The following is a 25,587-nucleotide window of genomic DNA, read 5'->3' as shown; positions in this document are numbered from 1 at the left end:
TGAGATACCTAGCCCACTCCTAGCCTTCTCTGATTACCCAGTAACGCAGATCTAAGCAGAATAAAAACAAATGTTTAATTGGAACATGTTATAAAATGTGCTTTTGCTTTGATTAAATACTGTGCTTGGTATGTGAACCCTTTGAAAACCAACTCCAGTATTGCAAGGGCTGTGTTTGGCATCAGTACTTTAGCATGTTCTTTCAGAGCAGTGTTCATTCACTGTCATCGAGCGAGACATTACTGCGGTGCACTTTCTGTGAACTTGGGTCTGTTTAAATGTTGGGAGGAACTCTGCTAGTGTTCTTAATTTCTTGCTGTTTCAAACTTGGTAAAAATGAAATTTCTATTTTCAACAACATTCCAAGTTGCTATCAAAGTTGAAAGCTGTGTCTGTTTTTAATACTTCAGTCTTATTATTGACTCTTCAAAGTTATGGTTACTAATGCACGCAACTCTACTGATAACCATACAAAGTATGAGCAACAATGTGGCAAATTTATTTTTGCTATAGGCAGATCATTTCTGATTTCCACGCCTTGACTGTTTATTGTGAGATTTGCAAGATAAAGTTGCTAATAAGTGATTAAGCTGTATAAAAATTTGAAAGCAGTTGCTGCTAAATATTGTTATGAATCGGGCGAAATGGTCATGTGATCAAACAGAGATGATGTGCTGAGGAAAGCATACACAGTGCTGAAGAATGTTCTGAAGCTCAGGCCAGTTCACGAATGCATCCCGGTATTCTTGGAGACTGTTTTTTCGAGTGGATTATTTCCCCGATATTTTGCTTCAATGAAAAGCATTGAATCGGATGTCCTCTTCTGGTCTATTGGGTACCCTTACCACTATTATTTCTCATAACCCACTGCTCCTGCATGTCATTTAGCAGGCTGTGCATCCAGACATGCATCAAACGCTGTCCGCGTGCTGCTGTCGGTTCATACGTGCTTACTGTTATAAAACTAACCAGTTGCTTGGTCTGCTTCCATAGCAATTAGGTAGAAGCTTTCATCATCACCGCAATGAAGGCAAACTGTTAGTGTATACAGACATCTAGAAGCTAGACAGCAGCAGTGGAGACAGCATGCCCTGGCAAATAGAGCTCAGAGCAAGGGGCCACCCTAGTGTCACATCCCAGCTGGGTTGCAGCCGTGAGACACAGGGACACATTCTGCTCCTCTGGACCCTGCAGACCAAGACATACCACTGTGAGTCTGAAGGACAGCTGTGTCCCACCATATTGGTGGGGATTGCTAACTGTCCTTGTTGAGCGTGCTATTGCATAGAAGAAAAACCCATTCAACAGAATATTGAAGAACATCATTACACTTCAGTGAAGTGGAGGCTTTAATTAGGCAGTTACAATGCCAGGCTGCCTTGGTTTTAAACTCATTCAGTGAAGGAAGATGCATTTTAAAGCACAGCATAGTTAGTGTAAATAGAGCCATTGCGCAAGCTGTGGCCGCTGGGGTAATCATGGGTTGGGGGTGTAAATAGTGTCTTTTCTGAACCGTAACATAAGAGTAGAACAGCACATCCTGAACACGCTATTATTTGTGGCACTGGATTTGTAATATGTATGTATGTTTTGTTGTTTCCCATACAGCTGGTAGAGTGGTAACAGTTTTGCTAGCCACTCATGTGTTTAAACTCAATTACCCTTCCATTTCATTTTCCCAGTCAAACAGGTCAATATTTGCCCTCCCCACAGGGCCAGTAAAACATTCCTACTTTCTGCAGACATGCTGCTCAGTGGGAAGCCTCTGAAGGGGGCTTGTTACCCTCCCCACTAAACCTGCCTGTGTCAATAAGAAATACTGGCAGGAAATCCTGCAGACGGAATTCGATGGGAAGACCTGAAATTCACTCTGTGCTTTTCTGGAATGGCAAGGACAATTCTTGTAACACTGTCTTTCTTTTACAAATGTGCTTTTCAATAGTATAAGTGACCTCTGAGTTTTATGGGTGATCATTCTATTTTTCTTCCAGATTTTCGGCCTGCAAAAACAACCTTACTCACGTTTTACTTTTTCTTACCATAGTTAGAGAATTTGCCCTACCTTTGGATACTAGAACAATCTGAAAGAGTCTGAATCCATGTTTACTGTTGCTGTCATTCTTTAACTTTTTTAAACAGCAGATTTTAAATGGAAAAAGGTCCTCCTCTTCTTTCTCCTCTTCCTTTTCCACTACCTGCATGCATGAAGCATTGTTGGAATCTCTAGCAGGGCTGTCGCTTGCTCAGCATGGATCTCAACTGTCTCATTCTCCCACTGGCTTTAGATTGATCAGGGTGAAGTTTCAGTAGCCCAGTTACAGAATGCCTCTTTGTGTTTCATTTTCACACAGGTGTAATACAGAGTACAAGTGTGAGATGTTGCATCTCCGTTCACATACCCTGAGATTAAGTTCCCTAACCTGGAGGGCTGGGATGCCAGAGGTTAAGTGATCATCCATTCCTGACAGCTGGAGGAGATGAGTGAAGATAATGGACTAGGGGCCCTCATGTAAACTCACAGCATGGTAACCAAGTGCAGCTTCTGAAACGCAGAAGGAATTTGCTTTCTCTGCAGGACACAGACAGTAGTTTAATGTTAGGTCTGATTGTGTGTACTAAAGGGAAGAGCTAGAGTGTCCCATCCCTTTCACTTACCTTTGTGTCTTGTGTTACAGCAGGGCTTCCCAACCCTGGTCCTGGGCACCCCAAGTGTCTTCTGGTTTTCATCCCTACTGAGTTCTCAATTACTTGACTAGACCCTTAATTGAACGAATAATTTGCTTAATTAGACATTTTTAATTGTTCTCAGCACCTGAAAAGTTGCAGAGTTCAAGTTACTTATAAAATGTAAAAGCTAACTTGAAATTGGCAACTGTTTAAGAGCTGAAAACAAGTACAAAATTGTTTAATTAAGGGTTTAGTTAAATAATGGAGATCTCTGTTTGAATAAAAAGCACAACACACATGGGTTCCCCAGGACCAGGGTCGGGAAGTTCTGTGTTGGGGGCTGAATATTATTTTAGTTGTATCCATAATTTCAAACACACTCAATCATAACCTTATTAAAAAGGGCCAAGTAGTTTTTTTTTTTCCTCCAAACTGAAGATAAATTCTATAACATATTATGACAGGCTGTATTATAAGACTCTATTTGTGGTCTCCGTGGATTGCTCATTTGCCAGGACACTTCCAATCATGTATTTTCTCTAGTGCTTAAAATAAAAACATTTTTGTTGCACCTGCATCTGTTACCCCAGCAAAACTAGAGGGACGAGAGTAATGAAATCTCAAGGCATTGAAAACGCAATTCCCTTTCTGCAGTTGGAGCTCAACTTCCTCACACAGTCACACAAAACAGCCTCAGCCCTTGGGGTGCTCAAAAATCATCAGCTTGAAGTAATAGCCTGAGGATGCCTCCCTGTTAAACAGTTCATTTCTCTCCAGTGCCTGTCTGAAGTGGGCTCAGTTTGCAAATAGAACAAGTTAACCAGAGCCATTACAAGATTAATTGCACTTAAACTTCAAGATGTTTTTCTTTCTGTGTTTATAGTCTTGGAACAGCCCTCATTTCACCAGAGAGTAAACATTTTACTCGCTATTACCGCCCAACAGACAAAAATGGACACATCCAAAATTAATGGTTTCCCCAGCGCTCACATTTTCCAATTTTTTTTTTTTTCCCCTGCCTGTTTAGGGTCTATATTATACTGGAACACAACAGTAACCAGAAAAATCTGTTTACCCCCATATTTGGGAAACATAAAACAATTGTAACATAACTAAAGTAGCAAGAAACAACTACTTTATACCCTTACCTGCAACCAAGTGGGAGTTTAGCAGCAGAGCTGCACAAATGGATTATTCGGACTGAGCTCTCTACAGTTGATGGTCACTGGTGTGACTGGGCTAATTTACTATTCCAAGTGAAACAAGTGATGGAACAGCTGCTCGGATCTGTGTGGATTGCTGCTCTCCACAGAGTCTAAGAATCACACAATCCCAAGCAGCGGTTTCTTCACCTGTTTCACTTTAAATGGTAAATTAGCCCAACCGACACCAATGACCCTCACCCGTTTGTCAGGACCTGGTGTTATGAATTTCCAGGAACCACAATCTACACGGCTACATACGGCACCCAGAGGAATCTCAATGAACCTCAATCTACACAGCTGCATACAGCACCCAGTGGAATCTCAATGAACCTCAATCTACACAGCTGCATACAGCACCCAGAGGAATCTCAATGAACCTCAATCTACACAGCTGCATACAGCACCCAGTGGAATCTCAATGAACCTCAATCTACACAGCTGCATACAGCACCCAGAGGAATCTCAATGAACCTCAATCTACACAGCTGCATACAGCACCCAGAGGAATCTCAATGAACCTCAATCTACACAGCTGCATACAGCACCCAGTGGAATCTCAATGAACCTCAATCTACACAGCTGCATACAGCACCCAGAGGAATCTCAATGAACCTCAATCTACACAGCTGCATACAGCACCCAGAGGAATCTCAATGAACCTCAATCTACACAGCTGCATACAGCACCCAGAGGAATCTCAATGAACCTCAATCTACACAGCTGCATACAGCACCCAGAGGAATCTCAATGAACCTCAATCTACACAGCTGCATACAGCACCCAGAGGAATCTCAATGAACCTCAATCTACACAGCTGCATACAGCACCCAGAGGAATCTCAATGAACCTCAATCTACACAGCTGCATACAGCACCCAGAGGAATCTCAATGAACCTCAATCTACACAGCTGCATACAGCACCCAGAGGAATCTCAATGAACCTCAATCTACACAGCTGCATACAGCACCCAGAGGAATCTCAATGAACCTCAATCTACACAGCTGCATACAGCACCCAGAGGAATCTCAATGAACCTCAATCTACACAGCTGCATACAGCACCCAGAGGAATCTCACTGAACCTCAATCTACACAGCTGCATACAGCACCCAGTGGAATCTCAATGAACCTCAATCTACACAGCTGCATACAGCACCCAGAGGAATCTCACTGAACCTCAATCTACACAGCTGCATACAGCACCCAGAGGAATCTCAATGAACCTCAATCTACACAGCTGCATACAGCACCCAGAGGAATTTCAATGAACCTCAATCTACACAGCTGCATACAGCACCCAGAGGAATCTCACTGAACCTCAATCTACACAGCTGCATACAGCACCCAGAGGAATCTCAATGAACCTCAATCTACACAGCTGCATACAGCACCCAGAGGAATCTCAATGAACCTCAATCTACACAGTTGCATACAGCACCCAGAGGAATCTTAAATAAAAACAAAGTGGAATCATTGATCATGCCATTCCCAGCAGACTCTTCTCTTTGTAAGGAATTCAGACTCAGCAACTGTCTTTACTAAATTGTCTTTTGCTAACTTGCATGCATTAAAAAAGCCAGAGGTCAAGTTAAGTCCCACTTTTGCAGGTCTTTGTTTGGATGGCTTTCCCACCAGGATCATCTTTGAGTAAGAGACACACTGGAGGGGTTGAATACAATAGCAGAGCCTTACACATCAGCATCCAAGTTTAAAATAGCAATAGACAGCAGGCAAATATCATTATAGGCAATTTCAATTCTGCCTGACTTACTTCTAAAGGGTTACCAACTATTGCACATCCCAATACTAAAGTGTCATACCATTAATCACAGTGTACATTTTACTACTACTAATACTATATCAATTCATTCCACTTTTAAATGTAAAACCAATAGTTAACCCTTTATTTGGTGAGTTAGTGAATTTGGAAGTTCAGTTTTAGTTTGGTTTATTATACACTGCTGGTTTCAGGCTTGATCAATGATGTTTTCATCAAGTCCCCTGTTCAACAGCTACTGTACGGCAGCAATTTTCACCTGGTTCAGAAAAGATGAGACACGTTCAATTAGCACCTGCGCATTTGCACCTTTTTGGCATTTTTTATGAGCCAATAGAAAAGCAAACTGATTTAAGCACACAGTTGTTACAATCCTAGCAGTGGATTCATCAACTTTGTAGCAACTCTGCGAAACAGACTGGTGGCCATTAGGCTGCGGATCAAATTACTGCAAAAAGTGAGACATACCTGGAAAAATAAACAGTTTGAACTTGTGATAAAAGAAATGAAAACTATTACCAGGCAATAACCATGTCTAATTAACTCAATCAGTTGCCTTTGAAATTCCAATAAAAATAAACTGCATACTTCTAAAACTCTGTCTGCAATAACTGAGATCATTGTTTCGACAACGTGCAGTTTAATTCATCACACAACTCCCGCATATTGTCACAGTGGTAATGGAACTACCAGAGGGAAGTGAGGAAGGAAGAGAGGTGGGTAAGGGTCTCTGCTTCTGCAGCTACCTTTGGGAAATGCAAACAAACAAACAAACAAACTGTAAACACACCGGATAACAATGCCTGCTTTCAGAAAAAGTAGAATGCACGGTGAGCTAAAGAGCTACTAAGCCATGGCAGAGTATAGCAGTAAACAGACAGGATTTTTATTTTACTGCTACAGCAAACAGACAACAAGGGTTTACATGTTAGCGATTGTGGGACTCTTCAGCTTTGAGGTTTGTGATTTTGTCACAGGCCATCAAGTGCTATGTGTAAAATGGACAGTCTAGTTCACTGCAGTTAGCACATGTGTTTACAGCCTTACTAAAAGCGGCCCAGACAAAGATTTTAATTCTGAACTCATTACAAGGACTATGTTGCTCCGGGCTGCACAAATCCCTTAAATCTGCCATCTGTTTTGAAGGTGTTCCTCAGCTTTCTGACCTGTGGTGTTTATAGGTTACAAGTCGTCCATGAAGTGAGCCCAGCAAGCAAACATTTCTACCATTCCTCCGAGAAACGGCTTTCCTCCTTGAACAAGGGCTGTGAGACTCCTCTGTCTATCCATCTCAATCTTCATGAGCTTAGCAGCAGTAATGCGAATCCCTTCAAATGGAGACCAGATGATGCTCTTTAGGCACTGCTGTTCCTGCAGGTGAAAGACACAGAGGGATCCTTAAAAACCCATGGCTCAGGAGACTCCTTAAGAGTTCCACATTTCATCAGACACTTGATTTGGGGGGTTTTTCTGTCCCTGTTGCATTACTCTCCCTTTTTGAAAAGCCCTCAACTTTTCCATACTGATTTCTGAAAGCAATAGCAAATGATTTTAAACTGGAGTGGAGTTTGTAGGGTTTCACCCCAAGTTCTTGCCCCTGATCTTTGAAGTGTTATTTACTGGTTAAACATTTAGAAGAAATAAATCACTCCTGTCCAGGGCTTCTCAGCTACCCTGTGTCATGATAAACACAGACAGACAGATAGAAAGTGATTACAATATGTTTCACAAGTATACACAGTGGTAGCAGCAATATAGATCACTTCAAGAGGTTCTGTTCCCTGGGATCCTGCTGCTTACAGAAAACAAAATATACTCTGTCGGAGGTCAAAGGCATACAAAGGAAGAGCAACCAAAGTATCCTCATACCATGTCTGCACGCAGTTCTCTGATCCCTCCCTGAACACTTTAAAACAGACTTCACTGCAATTCCTGAAGCCAGCTCCAATCTGAAACATTCTTGGATCATTGTCATTGTGAATGAAATCAATTGAAATCTGCTCGCACTGTGTGGCCAACTGCAATACAATTCACAGAACTTAGCTTTTAGCCTAAAGCAGGATTTTCACCTGAAAGATTTTTGCTGTTTTGTTCCATGTTTTTCGTTCTTTTTTTTTTTCTTAGTGCCAGAATGGATGGACTGGTGTTTAATACAGTAACCACAGGTTAGCCTTGATACGAATCCTTTATAAAATATGCTAATTGTTAAGTTTTACCATAGATCTGTTTTTTCTTAAACAGCATGAAAGCACACTTGCTTTCGCCAGCTACTGTTGATAGATTTTTGAAAAACAGTAATTAGGTGCAAGCCTGGGATAATTAGTGATTAGTAAACATGTAAGTAGCACAACAGCTCTGCCATAAATACTGTTGATCTGTCAGATTACAGTGACAACAAATTCTTCAGTATTTTGTGGCTAGTTTTGTCTACGCCGTCTTGTTTTATGCATCACTCTCCTGCTGTCAGCCAGGATTACTGCATTCCTGGCAAACATTAGCTTTTCAAAAACAAAAACAGACTGCCGGGTTAAGGCAGCTAAATCGGCAACAATAAATTAAGCTTAAAAATACCCTGAACAGTATTTCAGTAGCCACAGGCTACCAGGTTACTGGGAATGTGGGTCCCAGTGTAAATGTAACCTGTGACCCTTCTGCTCACATTAGTCAATTGTCAAGGCGTGGGAGGTCAACGCACCCACACAGTGTCAGGCTCCCAGTAACACAGAACTGCACGTGCAGATAAATCAATTACACAAAAAGATGAAGAACACAATGGTAGAGCCCCAGATGGGGCTAGCTGACACAATGCAAATAATTACGTACACTTTTCATAGACTGGGCAAGGATAATGAGGACAGACAGCCCTTCAAGACATTCTGTAGCAGAGTGTCGTCGTAGAATTTATATTTGAGATATTTAAGAGACAGGCGTCCCTGGAGGTGCTGTGGAGTGTTCATATTGGCAGGCCAGACTTTTTAGCCATGGTGAGGAACACGATTGTAGGTGTAGAACCTGCGTTGGGTGCAAGCATTCCTGTTGGAATTAAAGAAGACTGCTCAATGAAACTAATTCACACGCTTACCAATAATGGTACCAGGGTGTTTGTAAGAAAAATCCTAGAATGTGACATTGACCCTCTGTAACTGCACCTTAAAAACCTTCTATAATTGCACACGTGATATCACCCCTTTGTAATTGCATGTTCTAATTTCAATACTGCTGTAATCATATGTGGTGAACACATGATGTTCACAAGCACATGCTACTGGCAGCTAAACAGATGTGTACTTGGGCAGATTTGAAGTCATGTATATAACGTATTGCAGTTTGCTACAATAGCCAAATTCTAGTTTTCCTTATTCACTTTCCCACTGTATCAATATAAAATTAATAAGCTATTTCACTCATTTCTTTTCTGAAAGATACACTTTTTTATTCAAATTTTACAGACTCCAGTTAATACTTTTAGAAGGGCCTCTGAATGCATATGCAAACTAAATCTATTGACTGTGTATATATTTGAAATGTGCACACAGAGTGGGGGCTGTAACTGTATCAATCATAAACGATGTCCCTTAATCCGTCTCTCTCTGCTCTGAAGTCTAAACAGGCGTAAACAGCTCCTTCCGACCCCTGGGAAGTCTGACTCCGAATGAGCACACATGTAAATATTAACATCCTCAGGAATGTCGCAGTGCAGATCTGCCGAGAATATTTCAGATATTTGTCCTCATTGTCATTCTGAATCTACACAGGCGTGGGAGTATTTTCTGTCTTCTGTATGTGTCGAAAAGACTCCTTCCCCATCACTATTAAAGCTACAAAATATTAGAAGAAAAAATATATATTTATAATGCATATATGTTTTTTAAGGGCAACTTCTCAAATGCCATAAAGTTCACACAAACTTTTAAAAAATGTTAAAAATTGAATTAAAAAAGAAAAATCGGAGCAGTTCCCATTTTAAAACTTGATTGGCGTTGTAATTTCCAGCATTAATCTCAAAGATGAGCTGTTTTCAGCTGTGAAAAGCTGAACTAGCTGGAGGTGAAGGGTAGCCGTGTGAGGTTAGCTCTGCTCCTGCAGCAGAACCCAATGCTTTAGAAGGGAATGAGAGAATCGGCTTTGCTCATGTGACTCACCAGAGACCTCCATCTTCTTCTTTTCAGTCTGACAGCTGAGTTAAGCAGGTTTGGTGGATATGCAATAAGGGCCAGCGCAATGTGCACATTTAAAAGTCTCGGCACAAATGCTACGACAGCAGGGAGCCTGCCCCTGATGTTCAGTGCAATGGGCAACCATTCAGGGACCCACTGAACTCATACAGGAGGATTATTTTCAAAGAGCTCCTCAGTACCACAGTCAGGACTGAGCGTATGGTAGAATGGTTAGATCATTATCCAGACAGGCTGACCGCACAGTATTAGCTTTATGCACTGCATTTTTGGCTCTGTACACCCAGGGGTACTCAAAAAGCAGTATACAGCAAGCAGTGTCCTCTAGCATAGCTTTCAGAAACAGGTACTGTCCAAGCCTGGCTGCACTGTGCTAATGTGTCAGATCTCACCGCTGGCGTTTGCAAGCGTTGTGGGGATGCCTGTCCCGGGTAGGAAGTGGCTGGCTGCACGGAGGGCTGATGCGAGTGTGCCTCTGAATGCAGCTCAAGCTCCTAGACTCGTGCTGTGCCTGTGGGGGCTACTTCCTTTAGATTTGCCTGCATAACAGGTTTACACAATGTAAAACAGAAGCCAAAAAACATAAGTCTGGGGGAGCCAGGGTCTACAGGAGCAAGAGGAGAGCTCTAGGGACTGACTCTGTAACTCTCGATAAAGAACAATCAATTATACCAAACTAAAAACAAAACGCAGTTCAGCTTTCTGAGAAGGAGCTGAGAGTCCTTATGGCTGAGGTCACTCAGCACGAAACCGAGTTGTTTGGAAAACACTTTGCGCGTATCCTTACATCACCCGCATTGGTTGTAATCCTAATGCTATAATGCGAGTGCTAATACCATGCAAATGGTTAAATGGGGCAACATTACTTTACACGTGTATCTGTGAAAATAAATAAAAAACAGACAGTCCTATTGCATATTATTATCCTGTGAGGTATTAATATAGATGCAAAACGTATTACACAGTAGATGCAAAACTCAACATATTATACTTTTTTTGATGACATGTTTAAATGTTTTTAACATTATGGTGTTAATGTGTATACATTTCAACATTATATTAGCAGTGTCATACAGAAACGGGGAGTGCAGCGACACCTTGTGCTAAGGTAATGCAACGATGGAAAAAGGGAATGCGTGCTTTGATGTTGACCGAAATTTGGTCCGTTGGCACAAAAGCACACGTCACCTTGAAAAGGAAATACGCGCGGTGCTAAGACAGAATCGCGGTGATACAGTTCTTCATATTTCTTTTTGTCTGGTGGACAAAATATTTGATCAGTTGTGTATCTCTTAAATGAAACGTCTATACGTTTTTTTAATTGACATTGTCGCAATAATGTTACTTGTTACATTCAGATAGCACGCTATGACACAAATACAAATGCTACAGATCAATTATAACTTGATTCATCCCGGGACTAAATATTCCTATGCAAATCTAACGGTGCACACAGCGAGCAGCAGGAACGCAGTACAGCAGCCACTCTGTTGCAACGCTTTCGAGTTCTATGGTGTCCCGGCACTCACAGGAAACCATAGAACAGAACTGTACGGAAGCTGTGAGCAGCCAAACCTGACAGATCTTCCGAAACAGAAAATGGCATCTGCGGCAGTGACAAGCGAGAGCCAAGCGTCGGATGCAGATCAGCCCAAACTTTCCGATTTAATAGACAACGGGTGGAAGCTCTATGAAGAAGTGGAAAGCACGAACGAGCCGACCTCATCCCTCCCGGTCCAAGTTAAAATCAAGCGCGCTGTCTCCAAGTTAGAGGAGGCGACGCGGATGGTCGCCCAGCTCGACTTGTTCAGGTACCGCCCGATTGCGTCTCACACAACACCGGGGCGAGATTCAAACGAGCCGCAGGTCTGGGTGAGGCCTATCCATAGGAAAACGCATTGGTAGCTGTATGCTGTGATAAATGTAACCACTATGCACCAGTTTAAGCGATTCCAAGTGTATTTAGGTGTTCTGCTGTTTTCTGTATTATAGCAGAATGTCTAGTCGCTGTGCACAGCCCTATCTTCACTGACAGGTCACAGAATAAATTAACTTTTTGAAAACAAAACGAGAAGGCACTATTAAAACAGTTATCCAGCTTTTCTGCTTCAGTGCGAGTGGTCATTTTGCCAATACGACCAAGAGACGAAATTAACAGAGTCTAGGTTTTACTAGCCCCAGTGCATCAGTAACAAGCTCAGGTGTGTCTTAAACTCATAGTAGAACCATAGTAAAAAAAAAAAAAATGGATCAAACTGCTAAGCAATGGGAGCCTTATTCCCATCCCCGATGCATACTGCTATTCTAACGTTAAGAGCTACTAATAACTAAGGAAACATTATAATGTGTTGCCTTCACTGTAAACGTTATTCCATGTTTGATCTGTATGTATGTCTGCATATCTTTTTACGTGTATGCATGTGTCTTTTAAAGCGTAATGCCCGTGTTGTGTGTTTGTCCCCAGTCGAAATGAAGAGCTGGAGGAAGTCGCCACGGCAGACCTGAAGTACGTGCTGCTGCCCGCTCTCCTGGGCGCACTCACGATGAAAGAGACAAACCCATCCAAGCGTCTGGAGCAGGTGCAGAAGGCCAGGGTTTACTTCCTGGACTTCTTAAAACGCTGCAAAGAGTATAACATCATGAAGTTCGAGCTCCCGAAACCAACGCAGAGCCCCGAAGAAAACAGTGAAACAGGGGAGGATTCGAGCAGCGGGGCTGCTGCCATGCCCCCTAACCCCCCTGACCTGGTGGCTATGGCAGTACACAGAAATGCCAAGATAGAAAGGGGAGTACCTCCTAAAATACATATTAATGTACTGATTCATTCAGGAGTTTGTTAAGCGCTTTTATTGAGCAGGAGCTGTAGCTTTGTAACTGCATATTTAAATTAATGTGTTATGTCAGCACACTTCCTTGCTTTTCATTTAAATTAACATCTCTTGTTAATATTTATTTGGATATGAAATTAATTAGGTGATTTATTACTGCCTGTCAGTCATTGTGCCAAATAGCTTGTTGGATTTGTGATGTGGACCAATGTCTGTGTAAGTCAGGGGTGTCCAATCAGTCATGATCCTGGAGGCTGTTCCACTCCAGGTTTAACAGTTGCAGTGAGAAGTGAACCTCTTCAGGGTCTGGGTGGAGGTTTAACAATTTACAAAGACCAGGACTGGAAAGACCAACTTTGGCCACACCTGGTGTAAGCTGACACAATCAAGCTCATTTCATTTCACTTTCATTTATTGCATTTATTTTTTTTTTACAAACAGATATAATCAGAAGAAGGAGACAGAAGCCAAACTGTCAGAGATCAGAGTGGCAGTGGACAGCGGGCAGGCGGAGGATGAAGTGGTGCGAGACTTCTACCTGCTGAATGCACGCAGGTGGGTTACCATCGCACTGGAGGAGATCGAGAGCATCGACCAGGAGGTGCAGATCCTCAAGAAGATGGGCTCCCTGAAGAAGGTACACATTTCATGTTTTATTCAGCTTTTGTGGGGTAAGGTTATGGGCACTGACAACAGTGTAGCTGTTAAGCAGAGGTGGCCAAAGTTGGCACTTCCAGTCGTGGTCTTTGTTCCAACCCTGTTCTGAAGTGTTTAATTGAACCAATTAACCTTACATCCATACCCTGAAGTGGTTGTTATACTATTGTGCCTGTTAAACCTGGAGTGGGGTGGTCCTCCAAGACCATGATTGGCCATCCTTGCTCTTACGTGTCCACAGGGACGTGATTTGGTAGTTAGTTGGGTGAATTGAAGCATTCTCCTTGACTTAGTAAAATGTTTAAAACAGCTTGTATACTCTTTGCAGTCTTATTTGCAGTGACTTTATATGTGTTTGTTTGGGTTAGGACTCTGCACACTCATCTAGACAGCAGCAGAGGCCGCCAATGAAACCATTCATTCTCACAAAAGATGCTGTCCAGGCCAGGTAGGCTTGTTATAATGGGTTGGTATATCTTTTATATCTTAGTTAGGTGCCAATCAAGCACATCACAAACTAACTTTACACAGAGACTAACCTTATGTAGCTAACTAAGCTGTTTCAGGGCTAGTTTCACAGACCCTGAGCAGCACTAATCCTGGACTACCTTATCTTAGAGCTGTATACATGTGAAGTTTAATTGTAGACCCATGTGGGTTGTTGGTTGTTTTCAGAGAAGGTGCTTGCTTCTATATTAAGCATGAACAAAACGCCTGTGGTCTGTCTAATTTAGCTCTTAATAAAATCGTGTCGTTTCCCATATGGAGCCGTGCTGACAGAGCGTTTTGGTGTTGCAGAGTATTCGGAGCAGGCTATCCAAGCCTCCCGACCATGACTGTGAATGACTGGTATGAGCAGCACAGAAGACAAGGAGCTCTCCCAGACCAGGGGATCCCAAAGAGTGCAGGTACTGTACACATTTACAATTGTGTTTATTAAACCAGGATAGAGCCCCTGAGAGAGACATCTTATTTACAAGGGGGTCCTGGCAGGAGAAGGCGGCAAGAAAAAAAAGCATCAAAATAGAACAATTCCAGTGTACATGATCCTGGTCAGCATTTACAAGATCTGCAACCCTGGTCAGATTGCAAATACATATTTATATTTAAAAGCTGCTGTTTGGCTCTCTCAGGAGAGTTTAGTAGTTTTAAGTAGTTTTAGGTTTAGTTTAGTTTAGTAGTTTGGTAGTTTTAAGCTTGTCTGTCTATCTTTTTTCATTTCCATGCATGTAACCTGCTGTGTTTGATGTCTTTGGCGTGTTTTTATACTTGTTTTTTTTTACCAGTAGATGGCAGTATAAAAATCAAAGTTTTAAAGTATCATGGAATGGCAGGCAATACACATTTCAATTACAGATTGTCCTTTTTTATATACTGGTAGTTGTGAAGGATTAGACAATATGTTTAATATGCTTTGCCTATAAAACTGAAAAAATGTGTCGGTGACTCTCCATTCATTTCTTTGTATGTTTTTCACATACGGTGTTGCTATCATAACCAATGGGATATTAAATTAAGAAATTCAAGGCCTAGCAAGTACAGCTGTAACACAAAGGGGGTGGTTGGCTTCTGTCCTGGTAACTGTATGAGGCTCCCTCATCTCTGTTGCAGCTGACCTTGATAACGAGGAGCGTGAGGAGGAGGAGAAAGAGAGACAGATAGGAAACGATAATGAGGAAGCATTGCAGAGAGCTCGGGACTGGGACAACTGGAAAGACACGCACAGGAGAGGCTGCGGCAACAGGAAGAACATGGGCTAGCAATCTCGCTGCCTGCTGGACTCTTAGTGCTACAGAAATAAACTGCTCCTGCTGGCTTCATGTGCAGCGGGGATGAGCGTCTGTTACCTGCATTTGACACATAAATAACCCCGAGCTGCAAACTGATTGGCCGGTGTTTCAGCTGGGTTGAAGGGGAGGGGTGAGGCTGGGGATTCAGAATGCAGAAATAGCTATTGATTATGTGAATTGATTATTCAGGTCTCAACTTTAAACTGTGAGGGTCACAGATATAACATGCCTGGTTCTTGATTCTGTTTTCAAAGGCATCTTTAGTATAAATTGGAGATTTGCCTGTAAGAATTGCTGAAAAGCACTGCATAAAAAAATATTTAAAAGCTGTCATTTAAATTTGATTCCTTGAGATGTGCTCCTGTCCTACAAGTAAGCTTGGGACAAATGCAGTATTATACAGTAATAGCATATTTAAGGGCAGATTGAGGCATGTTTAGACTGTGACTTTGTTTCCTGCTGTTTTAAGATTATTCAGCCAAATGAAACCTAGACAAATCCCCTGTGTTTGAGGAAGATGCATTAATGCATTAGTTAGACCTCCAACTGACCTAAATAGTGGAGAATCCAAGTGTCCTCAATGCTTAAACCAAGATAGGACACTGGAGTTTTGCAGCATTTTCACTAAACAGATGCACATGGGCTGTCAGATGTTTGATTGTTCTGAACTGACCCTTATAAAAGTTCCACATTATAAAAGCATAGCAAAGTGTAATAAAGCATGCATCGAATGTGAAACTGGGAAGGAGGGTGATGTCATCCCAATTAATTAAAATAAATATCTGGAATTTGTATTAATTGAATGAAATTATTATCCAGTGGTGAGGTGCAGCTAGCCCCTGTAAAATGAAATTTGAGTCAAGTGAATTTCAGCATGTCCAGCTCTAGAAACAATTTCTTTATTTTATTGCACCATGCAGCGAGCTGCTAATGCAGTCACTTCAGAATTCTTGAGGTATTCCAGCACATACTGTAGTCTTTAAAAACGTAATGTACGTCAACAACAGGCAAGTGGAGCTGGCAGTTTGAGGTTTGGATTGTAAAAGTGTGTTTAGGGCATGAGAACCCACTGCTAAAGTTCATATGTATTGACCATTGTTAAGGTCAATGATTGCGTGGCATTGAAAAAGCCCAGGCACTGCTGTGTCGGCACTGAAGTGAATGTCGTGGAATTTGTACCAGTGAGGATCTGTTAGTAACTAAAAATCTGCATCTTGAGTATCTTCAAGTACATTCAGTTCATAGCCACTGATAATCTTCATTGGAATTGGGTGGAGTTAAAGCCAAAACTTTCTTTTTTTTTTTTTTTTTTTTCTGCAGAAGCTAAGCTACAGAATTGTGGATGCTTGTAAGAGTACGAATTGTTTGAATTTATTTTTTGTTGTTTTTTTTTTTTATATAAATATATTTAAGGCAGACCTGTGTAGTGTTTTACAATATGTTGTTTCTTTAAATAAAAAGGTTACACAATGATTCATATCTTGCATGGTGTGTTTTAATTGCTATCAGTGCACACAACTAATAGCCTTTTCAATAAATAAAAAAACATCTATTTAGAGCTGGGGAAGCAGATCAATCAGAGATCACCATCTGCTCCCTTGATACCTTAGGGGCCGTTCAGAAGGGTGGGAGTAAAATACATTTTTACCTGCAGATTTCTAAACAGTCACATTTTAAAAGCTGCCTTCAAGTACAGCCTTTTTTTTAAAAAAAAAACATTGTTCAATTTCAAATGTAGCCGGTAAAATAATGTCTAGTGACAGCTTTTGAAGAATGTACTGTATTATGTTTTCTTTGTTCAGAACTGGAATACTCCACAGCAATGAACTGATGGAAGTATTTAATGCTTTCACTGATACTAGGTTATACAAATAGCACCGTCCAGCAGCTTTGAATCTGGACTTGCAGTGAGAGGGGAAATCTCTTCAGCTCTGCCCAGGATGTAACCCTGGCAGAGGCTGAATTCTTGGCATCTTCTGCAGTCCCCACCGTGGGAATCGGTGTTCTGTGTCTGGAGTCTGCATAGTTCTCTGCTCAGTCATATCACTATATATAGAAACCAATCTGCCTCAGCAGCAAACTGTGCTCATACTACACTGCATTACAGACTGATGTAAGCACTCATTATAAAGAGGGTTGCAAATGACACCAAAACCTTCTTGTCCAATCCTTATGAATTAGTCATGGTGCTAAGATTGTTTGGCTGGTGGCCAATCAGCAACTAATAAAAAAAATGGTATTGCAGCTAATAGCTTGTGGAGAAAGTTGTGGAATAAGGGCTACTGGTACAGCATGGGTTAAAAAAACAAGATAAACTTGACAACTGACTTTGCATATTTTTTTTTATTAAACACATATAAAAAAAAAGTAATCTTAAATTAAGCAAATAACATCAGTGGCTCAAAGTTAAAAAAAAATTCTCCTGAGATTTCCAAGATCCCTAGAAAAAAAATATTGGAACTTGCAATATTTATTATTAAAAAGAGAAATCGAAAGACAATGGAAATACCCTCACTGTGTGGTGTAACAGGCTGGGCAAATTACTGGTATTACAGAGACAAGAATCCAAATCACACAGAAATTGGACATTGAAACCTACAGCAACTAGGAGTTCAAAACCAGGTCTGCCCATACTGCTTTTAATTACCAACACTGTTTAATGGAATGCATGGCATTAGGTCTTGGCAAACATACAACTAGACTATATAAAAAGGTATATCGTAATACCCTGCTTCTATATCCACGCTGCTCAGGATAAGAAGGACGGCATTGTCATGGTTTCCAGTCAGCAGTTGGAAACATCTCTGGATATTTCTTTTTGACTATTCATATTGTATAGAAACATGATTCTCCATCACATTAACCCATTATCATCTTCTACAATATACTCGAAGTGTGTAACAATTGAACTTGAGTTATTTACTTTTTTAAAAACTACAGCAAAATTTGGAATGTGCAACCTGGAACACTGCAGGCTTTTTTTTTTTTTTAAAAAAGGATTCCTACAACTCGTCGCGGTTTTCCCCCTTTGGCTTGACCAGCCTGCCAATGAGGAGAATGGAGTTGGTCTTGTTGTCTCGCACCAAGAAGATGAACGGGTGGTCAGCGTAGAAGAGTTTGGGTGACTTGAACTCCGGTTGTCCGTAAATGTCCTGGCTGAAGGGTTTGCCCTCGGTGTCCCACTCAAGGACAGCCGCATGGAGGACACTGGAGACATGCAGGTCCTTCTTGCCAGTCATCCCGGAGAAGTCTGCCTTTGTCTTGTCAACAGCCTCGGTCAGGCCCAGCTCCTGCAGGTGCTTCTGTAGGAGACAGAAAAAAAGGCAAAGACGCGAACGTCAGAAAAAAAAAAAAAACTAATTCAGATTAATCACTGAATTCCTATTAGTAACAGGGTTTTAGGTGATCAATAACGAATGAAGTATAAAAATAGCTGAATCCTTGCAACACAGCCTCAGGATGTACCCCAAACAGTGTGAAGTATCAGTTAAGGGGTTGTTAATCAGTTGTTCATTTAAACCATTTGGGAGACACTGTTCAAGTGGTGCTCCTCCGCCACCGAGATCCCGACTCCTACCTGAAGCTCGTGGCTGACGTCCAGGTTGATTTTAGGCAGCGACAGAGCCACGGCCCTGTTCTCCAGCTTGCTGAACCAGTGGTTGAGCTGCTCCTTAGTCAGCATCTTCTCTACCCTCTCCAAGGGCTCCACGTGGAAAGGCATGATGAACACCATGCTGGAATGCTTGTGGGCCAACTGCATCTCCAGAATATTTAGCCTGTTCTCATTGTCTTCATAAAACTTATAGTAACCTAAAAAATGACAACACAGGGCACTTTAGGGAATTCAGACATGTTTGCTAGTTTACTAGACTAGAAAGATGGGTAACATAGTATATTTTAGTGGACCAACAAATGTGGCACACCAGCTTTCAGGTCCACATGAGGATTAGAAAAAGGATTGTAATTTTATGAAGGGGACTTAACATCGTGCACCCTTGAGGAGCTGAAGGCACATTCACAGAGCTGGTTAGAGAACTATAAAAACACACCAGTCTGAGCTGCAGTCATGAGGCAGTGGGCGTCCCCTACCTGTGCGGTGCATCATTAGCACGGACACTGTGTGGGTACGGGAGGTCATGAACCCTCGCTTATCCACCATTTTGTCATGGAAGGATTCCTCCCAGTGGGCTGTTAAAGAAAAGAGACACTGGTTAAGCATGTCAAATATCCTCCCTTAAATAGCATACACATGTGTACAAAGAGGGGGCATAAATCACTGTGGGTTTTCTATTAAATATACATAAAACTTGAATCCCTCAGACCTTACATTGATGTTGGGATAAGGTCTGTTGTAAGTGAGAAACTGAACAGGTTTTAATACCATGCTAACAGTAACGGTGTTGTGCTTACGTTTGAAGTACATGGCGTTGATGAACAGGGCTCCATCAGCCCCGGGAAGCTCTCTGGTGACCTCAGCCACCCTGCCCATGGTGCTCTGGGAGGCCCACTCATTGATGGACTGCAGGGCTCTCCTCTTGTCCCTGAAGTTGACCTTGGCGTGCTCGTGATTGTAGAGCTTCCTGCTGCTCTCCACAAACTGAGGCTGGAGGTTCACCGAGGTGGGGCCGTACAAGCGGCTGCCCATCTTCCAGGTGGTGTTGCGGGCCTTCTCATCGCTGACCTCACCGAGCAGTGCAGAGAAGGCCGGATGCAGCTTGTCATCCTGGAGGTCAACGTTCAGGACCGACTTGACCTGGCTGGCGGTGTTCTCCTTGGCGCCCATAGTCATCACGCCCAGCGAGGAGGCCAGCACCACTGGAGAGAAGAGGATGTTCTCTGACCTCAGGTTCTGGTCTTTCACCATGGTCTGGTACAGGTTCAGGCCCAGACTCAGGGTGCTGTCAGCCAAAACTGAAGCATGATCCTTCAGGGCTACAGGATCTGCCCTGGTGAGGCTGAAGAGAATGCATACAACTGCTAGCTGCAAAGCCATTGTGACTTTGAATGGAAACTCACGTCTAGCCTGCAAAGTGAACAGAAAAAGGGACTTCAGGACAACTCCATCAGCATATTATTAATTATTCATATATATATAATATATATTTAAGGTCTTACCAAGTTTGTTGAAATATTTTCAGCCTTGCATCTTTACAAGAGTCCTTATGTTTACTTACGTACATTAGACTGTACTGATGAAGGTAGTGGCTGTTTCTAAAGTGAGTCACTATGTAAGTTTGTCTGATATCAAAATGAAATCTATGCTACAGTGCTTAATGCACAAGTTTTTTTAAACCAGAGCAAACTGGTTTAAACTATCCAATTCATTCAAACTGGACAGTAGCCAGGGTGGACGATCAGTGCATGTTTAATTAGATCTCGATACAGGACATCCTTTGATGATCAGTGCATGTTTAATTAGATCCCAATACAGGACATTCTTTCTTGCATATCCTCAACCCCCTGTGCAATCTTTACAAAACCTAAGCAGACATGCAAGTTTTAAACTTGACGGGAAGTTGAGGATGCATTGTTAGACACTAACATTAGGGCTTTGTCTTTTCTGGAATTGTAAAATATGTCTACATTTTTTATTTCCATTTAATCCACTTTATGCCTTGAAATGTTTTCAAAGCGATGTATATCTTTGTCAAGTCCATTCTGAAAAACACAATGAGTACAAGTATATTGGTTCACAAATTATTTAAAAACACTCCCCTCCCCCAAAGTGGATTACTTACTTGATGACAGTTGCCCTAAAGTTATTAATTATTAAAACACACACACACCACAGCCTGGACCACACTGGTGAACTCTAACCAAAGCCACTACATGAAAACTGTGCTAGACTAGGTACAGTCAGCAACATCACACTAATAGTACAGTGTATGACCAACAAAGATGTGCTATTAAACATTCTCTCGTGTATAGCTTTTAAACACGTCGTATCAGGCAATGCAGACTGCAAGGAATTACGAGTTACCTTAAAGTTTCACAAATACTGTAGTCATTGATAGATGAAATGGTAGACAAAGAGAAGGAGATGTGTTACTTTTTTTATTGAACTAACTAATAATTATATAAAAACACTATAGAAAGTTTCTCAACATTTCTGAATGCCGAAGATGAGGCGTGCTTCGCTTAGATGACTGCCTGGGTTAGCATTTGAAACCATAACTGATTTTTCAATCAGCGTGCAATTGAGAGACACAAACTGGAGCAAAGATAACGGTGATAGAAACATCACAGCGTTTCTACAGGTCACAGAAATCATTGCAAACTTGTCGAGCGGATTACATAAAAAAAAACAAAAAAAAACACATGTAATCCATCAATTCTTTTAAACACAAAAACCCGCAATCATATCCAAAAACGCTTACCTTGTAGAATAGCGCAAACCTAAACAGCTGAGCAAAAGTCGGTCAGTCTGTGCTACAATTAACAATTCGCATACAATATAGTAAAGCAAACTAAAAGAAAGTTTTACCTCTTTATTCAGACAGCTCACTACTCTTCTTCTTCTTCTTCTTCTTCTAATGGGAATGTGCGCTGCGAGTTACTTTATAACAGGCTCAGAGAAGCTTCCAGAAGGAATTCGGAGTCTGTGTCCAGACTAACACATCCACTGGGATGAAGCTGCTTGTGAAATGTGAGCTAGTGCGACGAGAAGCACCTCCCAATTTATATATATAGGCCTCTACATGAGGTGGGGAGAGGAGAGAGATTCCTAAGAGCTTTTTTTTTTTTTTTTTTTTTTTTTTTTTTTTTTTAAAAACACACATAAAATACTTGAAGTTGCATCAGATTTTGTAAGGGATTGCATATTGCAGAACATTTGGGGGATAAAGTAGTATGGATGAAATCAGAGGTCCCTACAGACATTTCTGCAAATGGTTGCTCTGGTACCTAGTACTAGCCTAATGTTTCAAAAAATTTTAGGCTCTTATTTGCAACGTTAGCAGTTTTTGTGAAGTGCACTGAACAAATGAATTTCAATCTAACATTTCTAGGTACGAGCAGGAATGTAAGACAAAGCGAACGAGTACCTGTTGAATTAGAACGTCATTGCAATTAATAGGGTTGGTTGCTTGTGTAGATTTCCCGTGCATGATGAATAGGTACGGGATTAGGAAAGAGATGTTTCATTGATCGACATGCAAGACATATAAACGTTTTGTTTTGTTTTAGAATATGTTGTACAAACCTTTAACTAAGCAGTCCTCCAACAGCAAACACCACACGACGTAACTGGAAATGGCAGCAGTTCAAATCAAAGCCAACTATAAACTGTGTTTTCCTCTCAAACTGCCACGTTTGCACCGGGGCGCGCCTGACTCCAAAACTTTCTAACCAAGCTATAACAACTCAAAATAACCCAGCCAGTTCGATTTGATATTGCATCAGACATTTGTCCTGGAATTTCTAGTGCCCTAAATGAGTTGCTGCTGGTCCAACCAACGACTCAGTAATGCATTTAAGCGAGTGTACTTCTCATTGTGAAATGTTTACTGGTTTTAACGTTAGCATGAAACATGCTGGGCTCTATTCTCATAAATTCGAGAGGGACATTCGAGATGCATTATGAGACTGTCGAATGAGTTCTCCTTTTAGCGGTTCTTCAGGGTGATTTGAGATTTCATGGTTCTTTTAACAAAGATTCTCCTGTTTCCGTTTAATCCCACTACTAGAAGAATATACCCGAGTAAACTTCTCGAATGCTTCATTTACATACCAATACACCCCTTTTTTGAATTCCCAGCTGTGATTCTCACTGTCAACATTTCAGTTGTTAGTCCTAATTTTAGTGGAATGTGTTCACCTGGTCAGGTGTTGAAGTCATTCTCTCGATTTATATAAAGGATTCTGAAAGGTGATTTTTGAGGTTTTCTATCTGGAATGCAGCGCTCATACAGAACAGAGAAAGCAAAATCGAAACAGAGAAACGATATACCGGCCCAGAGTCATTTATATGATTTACCAGACGAGGACGTTAGGTTTTTACTAGACAAGGCTGCTGTTGTGGATTTCCGTGAGGTGATTAAGGCTGATTTAGGCTTTGTTTGCGAAATCACGCAGCGAAACACAAGCCATTTATTATCCAATATGAGGAGCTTTCCTTTGTTAAACATACTGCTGGTTTCCTATGCTATCACTGTGCCATACTGTAAAATTCAAATTTAGAGCGATGGTTTGAGTCGCCAAAGAGACCAAAAGGTATATTCATTGGTAAATAATATATGGTTGGATTGGAGTCACCCCTTTGTATTTCCAAATAAATTGGGATTTTTATATATATATATATATATATATATATATATATATATATATATATATATATATATATATATATATATATATATATGTTTTTTTTTTTGTGTTTTATGATGTTTTGAGAATAGTGCCCGTTGTTGTTTTTAAATCGTCCACAGGCCCCATTCCGACTGCGCATGTGCTAAACCCTTTCACAAACCAACTCGCAGTGCCGTCCCCTGACGGGAGTCGCTTCACACGGTTCTGGGTCGCCGCTGCCATAGGAACCGGTTTGCACAGCACTAAACGTGTAGTGTCATTTGGAAATCCACAGTGACACCAACAAAGACATTTATATTTGTTCGGTCGAAGGTATGTTCATTCTCGTTAAAATACTAATTCCCGTCTTCAATGGTAGCAGCCACGTGATTACGAGCAGTCGCACCCTTTCTTGTTGTTAATTGTCAGCAACGAGAAAAACAGTTTCACACCTAATGTCGGATTGGTTTAGAAGTACACATCCGTAACCAGACGAACAGTTCAGTTGTTTTAAGTTCATTTGAGAGCATTGTTTTTTTTTTTAGTTTTTGTGCCGCATGAGCGCATAACCAGGCCTTCTCATACATTCTGTTTTTATGAGATTGTATATATTTTTTTTACTCTGTAAAATTGCACTCGTAGTTCTAAAACCACAGCGAGCGTTTTTTCTCTGACCTTGTCAGTTTAATGTTATAGTTTTGATGTTTCCTTACCTTTACGAAGGAGAGAATATGGCGGCAGGAACGTGTCCCACTCCGGCAAGCACGAAACGGTTCCTGGTTTACAAATTGTTAGTGCTGCAAAATATCAGGAACTCGTTGGAGCATGAACTAAGAACATTTACACAACAGGTGACGTTTTTATTTAGGCTTTTTTGAGTGATGTTGTTTTTTTTTTTTGGTAAAGATTTGATGTTTGATAATGTATTAATTAAAACCTATTTGTTTCAGTTAAGTACAGCGGTGGATATTCTTCTAATGGCTAGTGAAGCAGACTTCTTGCGCGATTGCCTGAATGTTTTGGACAGGCTTGACCAAGGTTGCAGTATTGTTAAACAGGTCTGCGGCTTTTTTCAGGAAATCAAATCAGGTACGAAAAGAAGTATCGTCTGAAACAGTTACTTTGTCCATGTTTCTCTAATGTAAGTTTATACTGTGCTTAGTACTTATTATATCGTACTTTGCCCATAACGTCTTGTGTGTTTCTATATGTCTTGCGTTCAGCTATGGCCAAAGGTTTTGTATCACCCTGTACAATTAACACATTTTGCCTCAGTCAAATGAAACCTAGTGAATAATGTTACGTTAACATGTTGAATTACATACAGCTTTGTAGTTTTCCTTATACTTAACGAAAAACTGACACATTGAAAAATTTGACATTTCGAAATCTAACATGCAATACTGTACTACTGATATGGCTTCCGGTAAACTTGCAATCTCATTTTGTAGTTTTTGTTGATTACGTGATTTTAACTATGAATTTGTTATTTTAATGTATAGCTGTCAAGCCATCCCATCTGTTGGCAGCGAACCCAAAGGCCTCCCTTCTCGCGGAGTCGTCTCCAGCACTGAGAGGTGTCCTGGTCTCCGATGTTATGAAGTTTGGACCTGTGCTGAGTAACGTTCTGATGGCAAGCTCTATTACGAATGCTGTTCAAACTCTAGGGGCTGCCTTAGCCTTCCAGCAAATACAGATGTTCCTCAATCCTCAGAGAGAAGTTGTGTCTCGCAGCATCTCCACCTGTTACAGTCTTGAGGTACAAGTGTACCGCTCCCCTCCGGGCTTCCTCACAAAAGATATGCAGTTTGCAGAGCGCACTGTCAAGCCTAAGCAGCAGCAGCAGCAGCAGCAGCGACCGCAGCTTGGCGGTTTAAAAGAAAATGTCAGCGGTCCACTTGACCAAACAGCAGATAAAGGCATGATAGCACAGCAAGGCTCTGCATTCCTGTTAAACAGGAGCTGGGGTAAAGGACTCCAAGTGCAGCACCAGAAACTCACCTCTTCCCAGCTGCTGAGCTTTCTCAAAAACTTTTGTAAAACAGACAGTTCCACTGCTGATATTATGCACAGTAAAGCGAAAGCATGTTCTGTCTGCACACCAGCCTTTGTCATAAAGGAACTGACAGAAACTCCACATGTGATTAGTGCTTTTGAAGGCAGTCTGGGTGCTGGCTTTCCATTAAAGACAGGGCTGAAACA

At 41.4% G+C, this 25,587-nt stretch overlaps 2 protein-coding genes across 3 annotated transcripts; one reads left to right on the top strand and one right to left on the bottom strand.

Annotated features, from left to right (window-relative positions):
- Window positions 1-11,361: 11,361 nt before the first annotated feature.
- Window positions 11,362-16,544, top strand: LOC121295811 (immunoglobulin-binding protein 1-like). Its single transcript, XM_041220873.1, has 6 exons — window positions 11,362-11,635; window positions 12,289-12,609; window positions 13,094-13,289; window positions 13,678-13,757; window positions 14,108-14,217; window positions 14,921-16,544. The coding sequence occupies exons 1-6, from the start codon at window positions 11,424-11,426 to the stop codon at window positions 15,067-15,069; spliced, it is 1,068 nt and encodes a 355-aa protein (XP_041076807.1). The 5' UTR covers window positions 11,362-11,423; the 3' UTR covers window positions 15,070-16,544.
- Window positions 16,545-17,507: 963 nt separating this feature from the next.
- LOC121295809 (serpin H1-like) lies at window positions 17,508-21,741 on the bottom strand. 2 transcript variants are annotated; one of them, XM_041220870.1, is made up of 6 exons: window positions 21,584-21,741; window positions 20,215-20,757; window positions 19,510-20,122; window positions 19,189-19,287; window positions 18,677-18,909; window positions 17,508-18,401 (listed from the first exon to the last, which is right to left on the bottom strand). In XM_041220870.1, exons 3-6 carry the CDS (start codon window positions 20,090-20,092, stop codon window positions 18,102-18,104), a joined length of 1,215 nt encoding a protein of 404 aa, XP_041076804.1. In that variant the 5' UTR covers window positions 20,093-20,122; window positions 20,215-20,757; window positions 21,584-21,741; the 3' UTR covers window positions 17,508-18,101. The 2 variants fall into 2 exon arrangements, with proteins under 2 accessions (XP_041076804.1, XP_041076803.1); XM_041220869.1 differs by lacking the exon at window positions 20,215-20,757.
- Window positions 21,742-25,587: the final 3,846 nt, after the last annotated feature.

This window comes from Polyodon spathula, chromosome 20 (assembly GCF_017654505.1).
Source record: "Polyodon spathula isolate WHYD16114869_AA chromosome 20, ASM1765450v1, whole genome shotgun sequence".
Classification (NCBI taxonomy): Eukaryota; Metazoa; Chordata; class Actinopteri; order Acipenseriformes; family Polyodontidae; genus Polyodon; species Polyodon spathula.
This window is presented reverse-complemented; position numbering and strand designations above follow the sequence as displayed.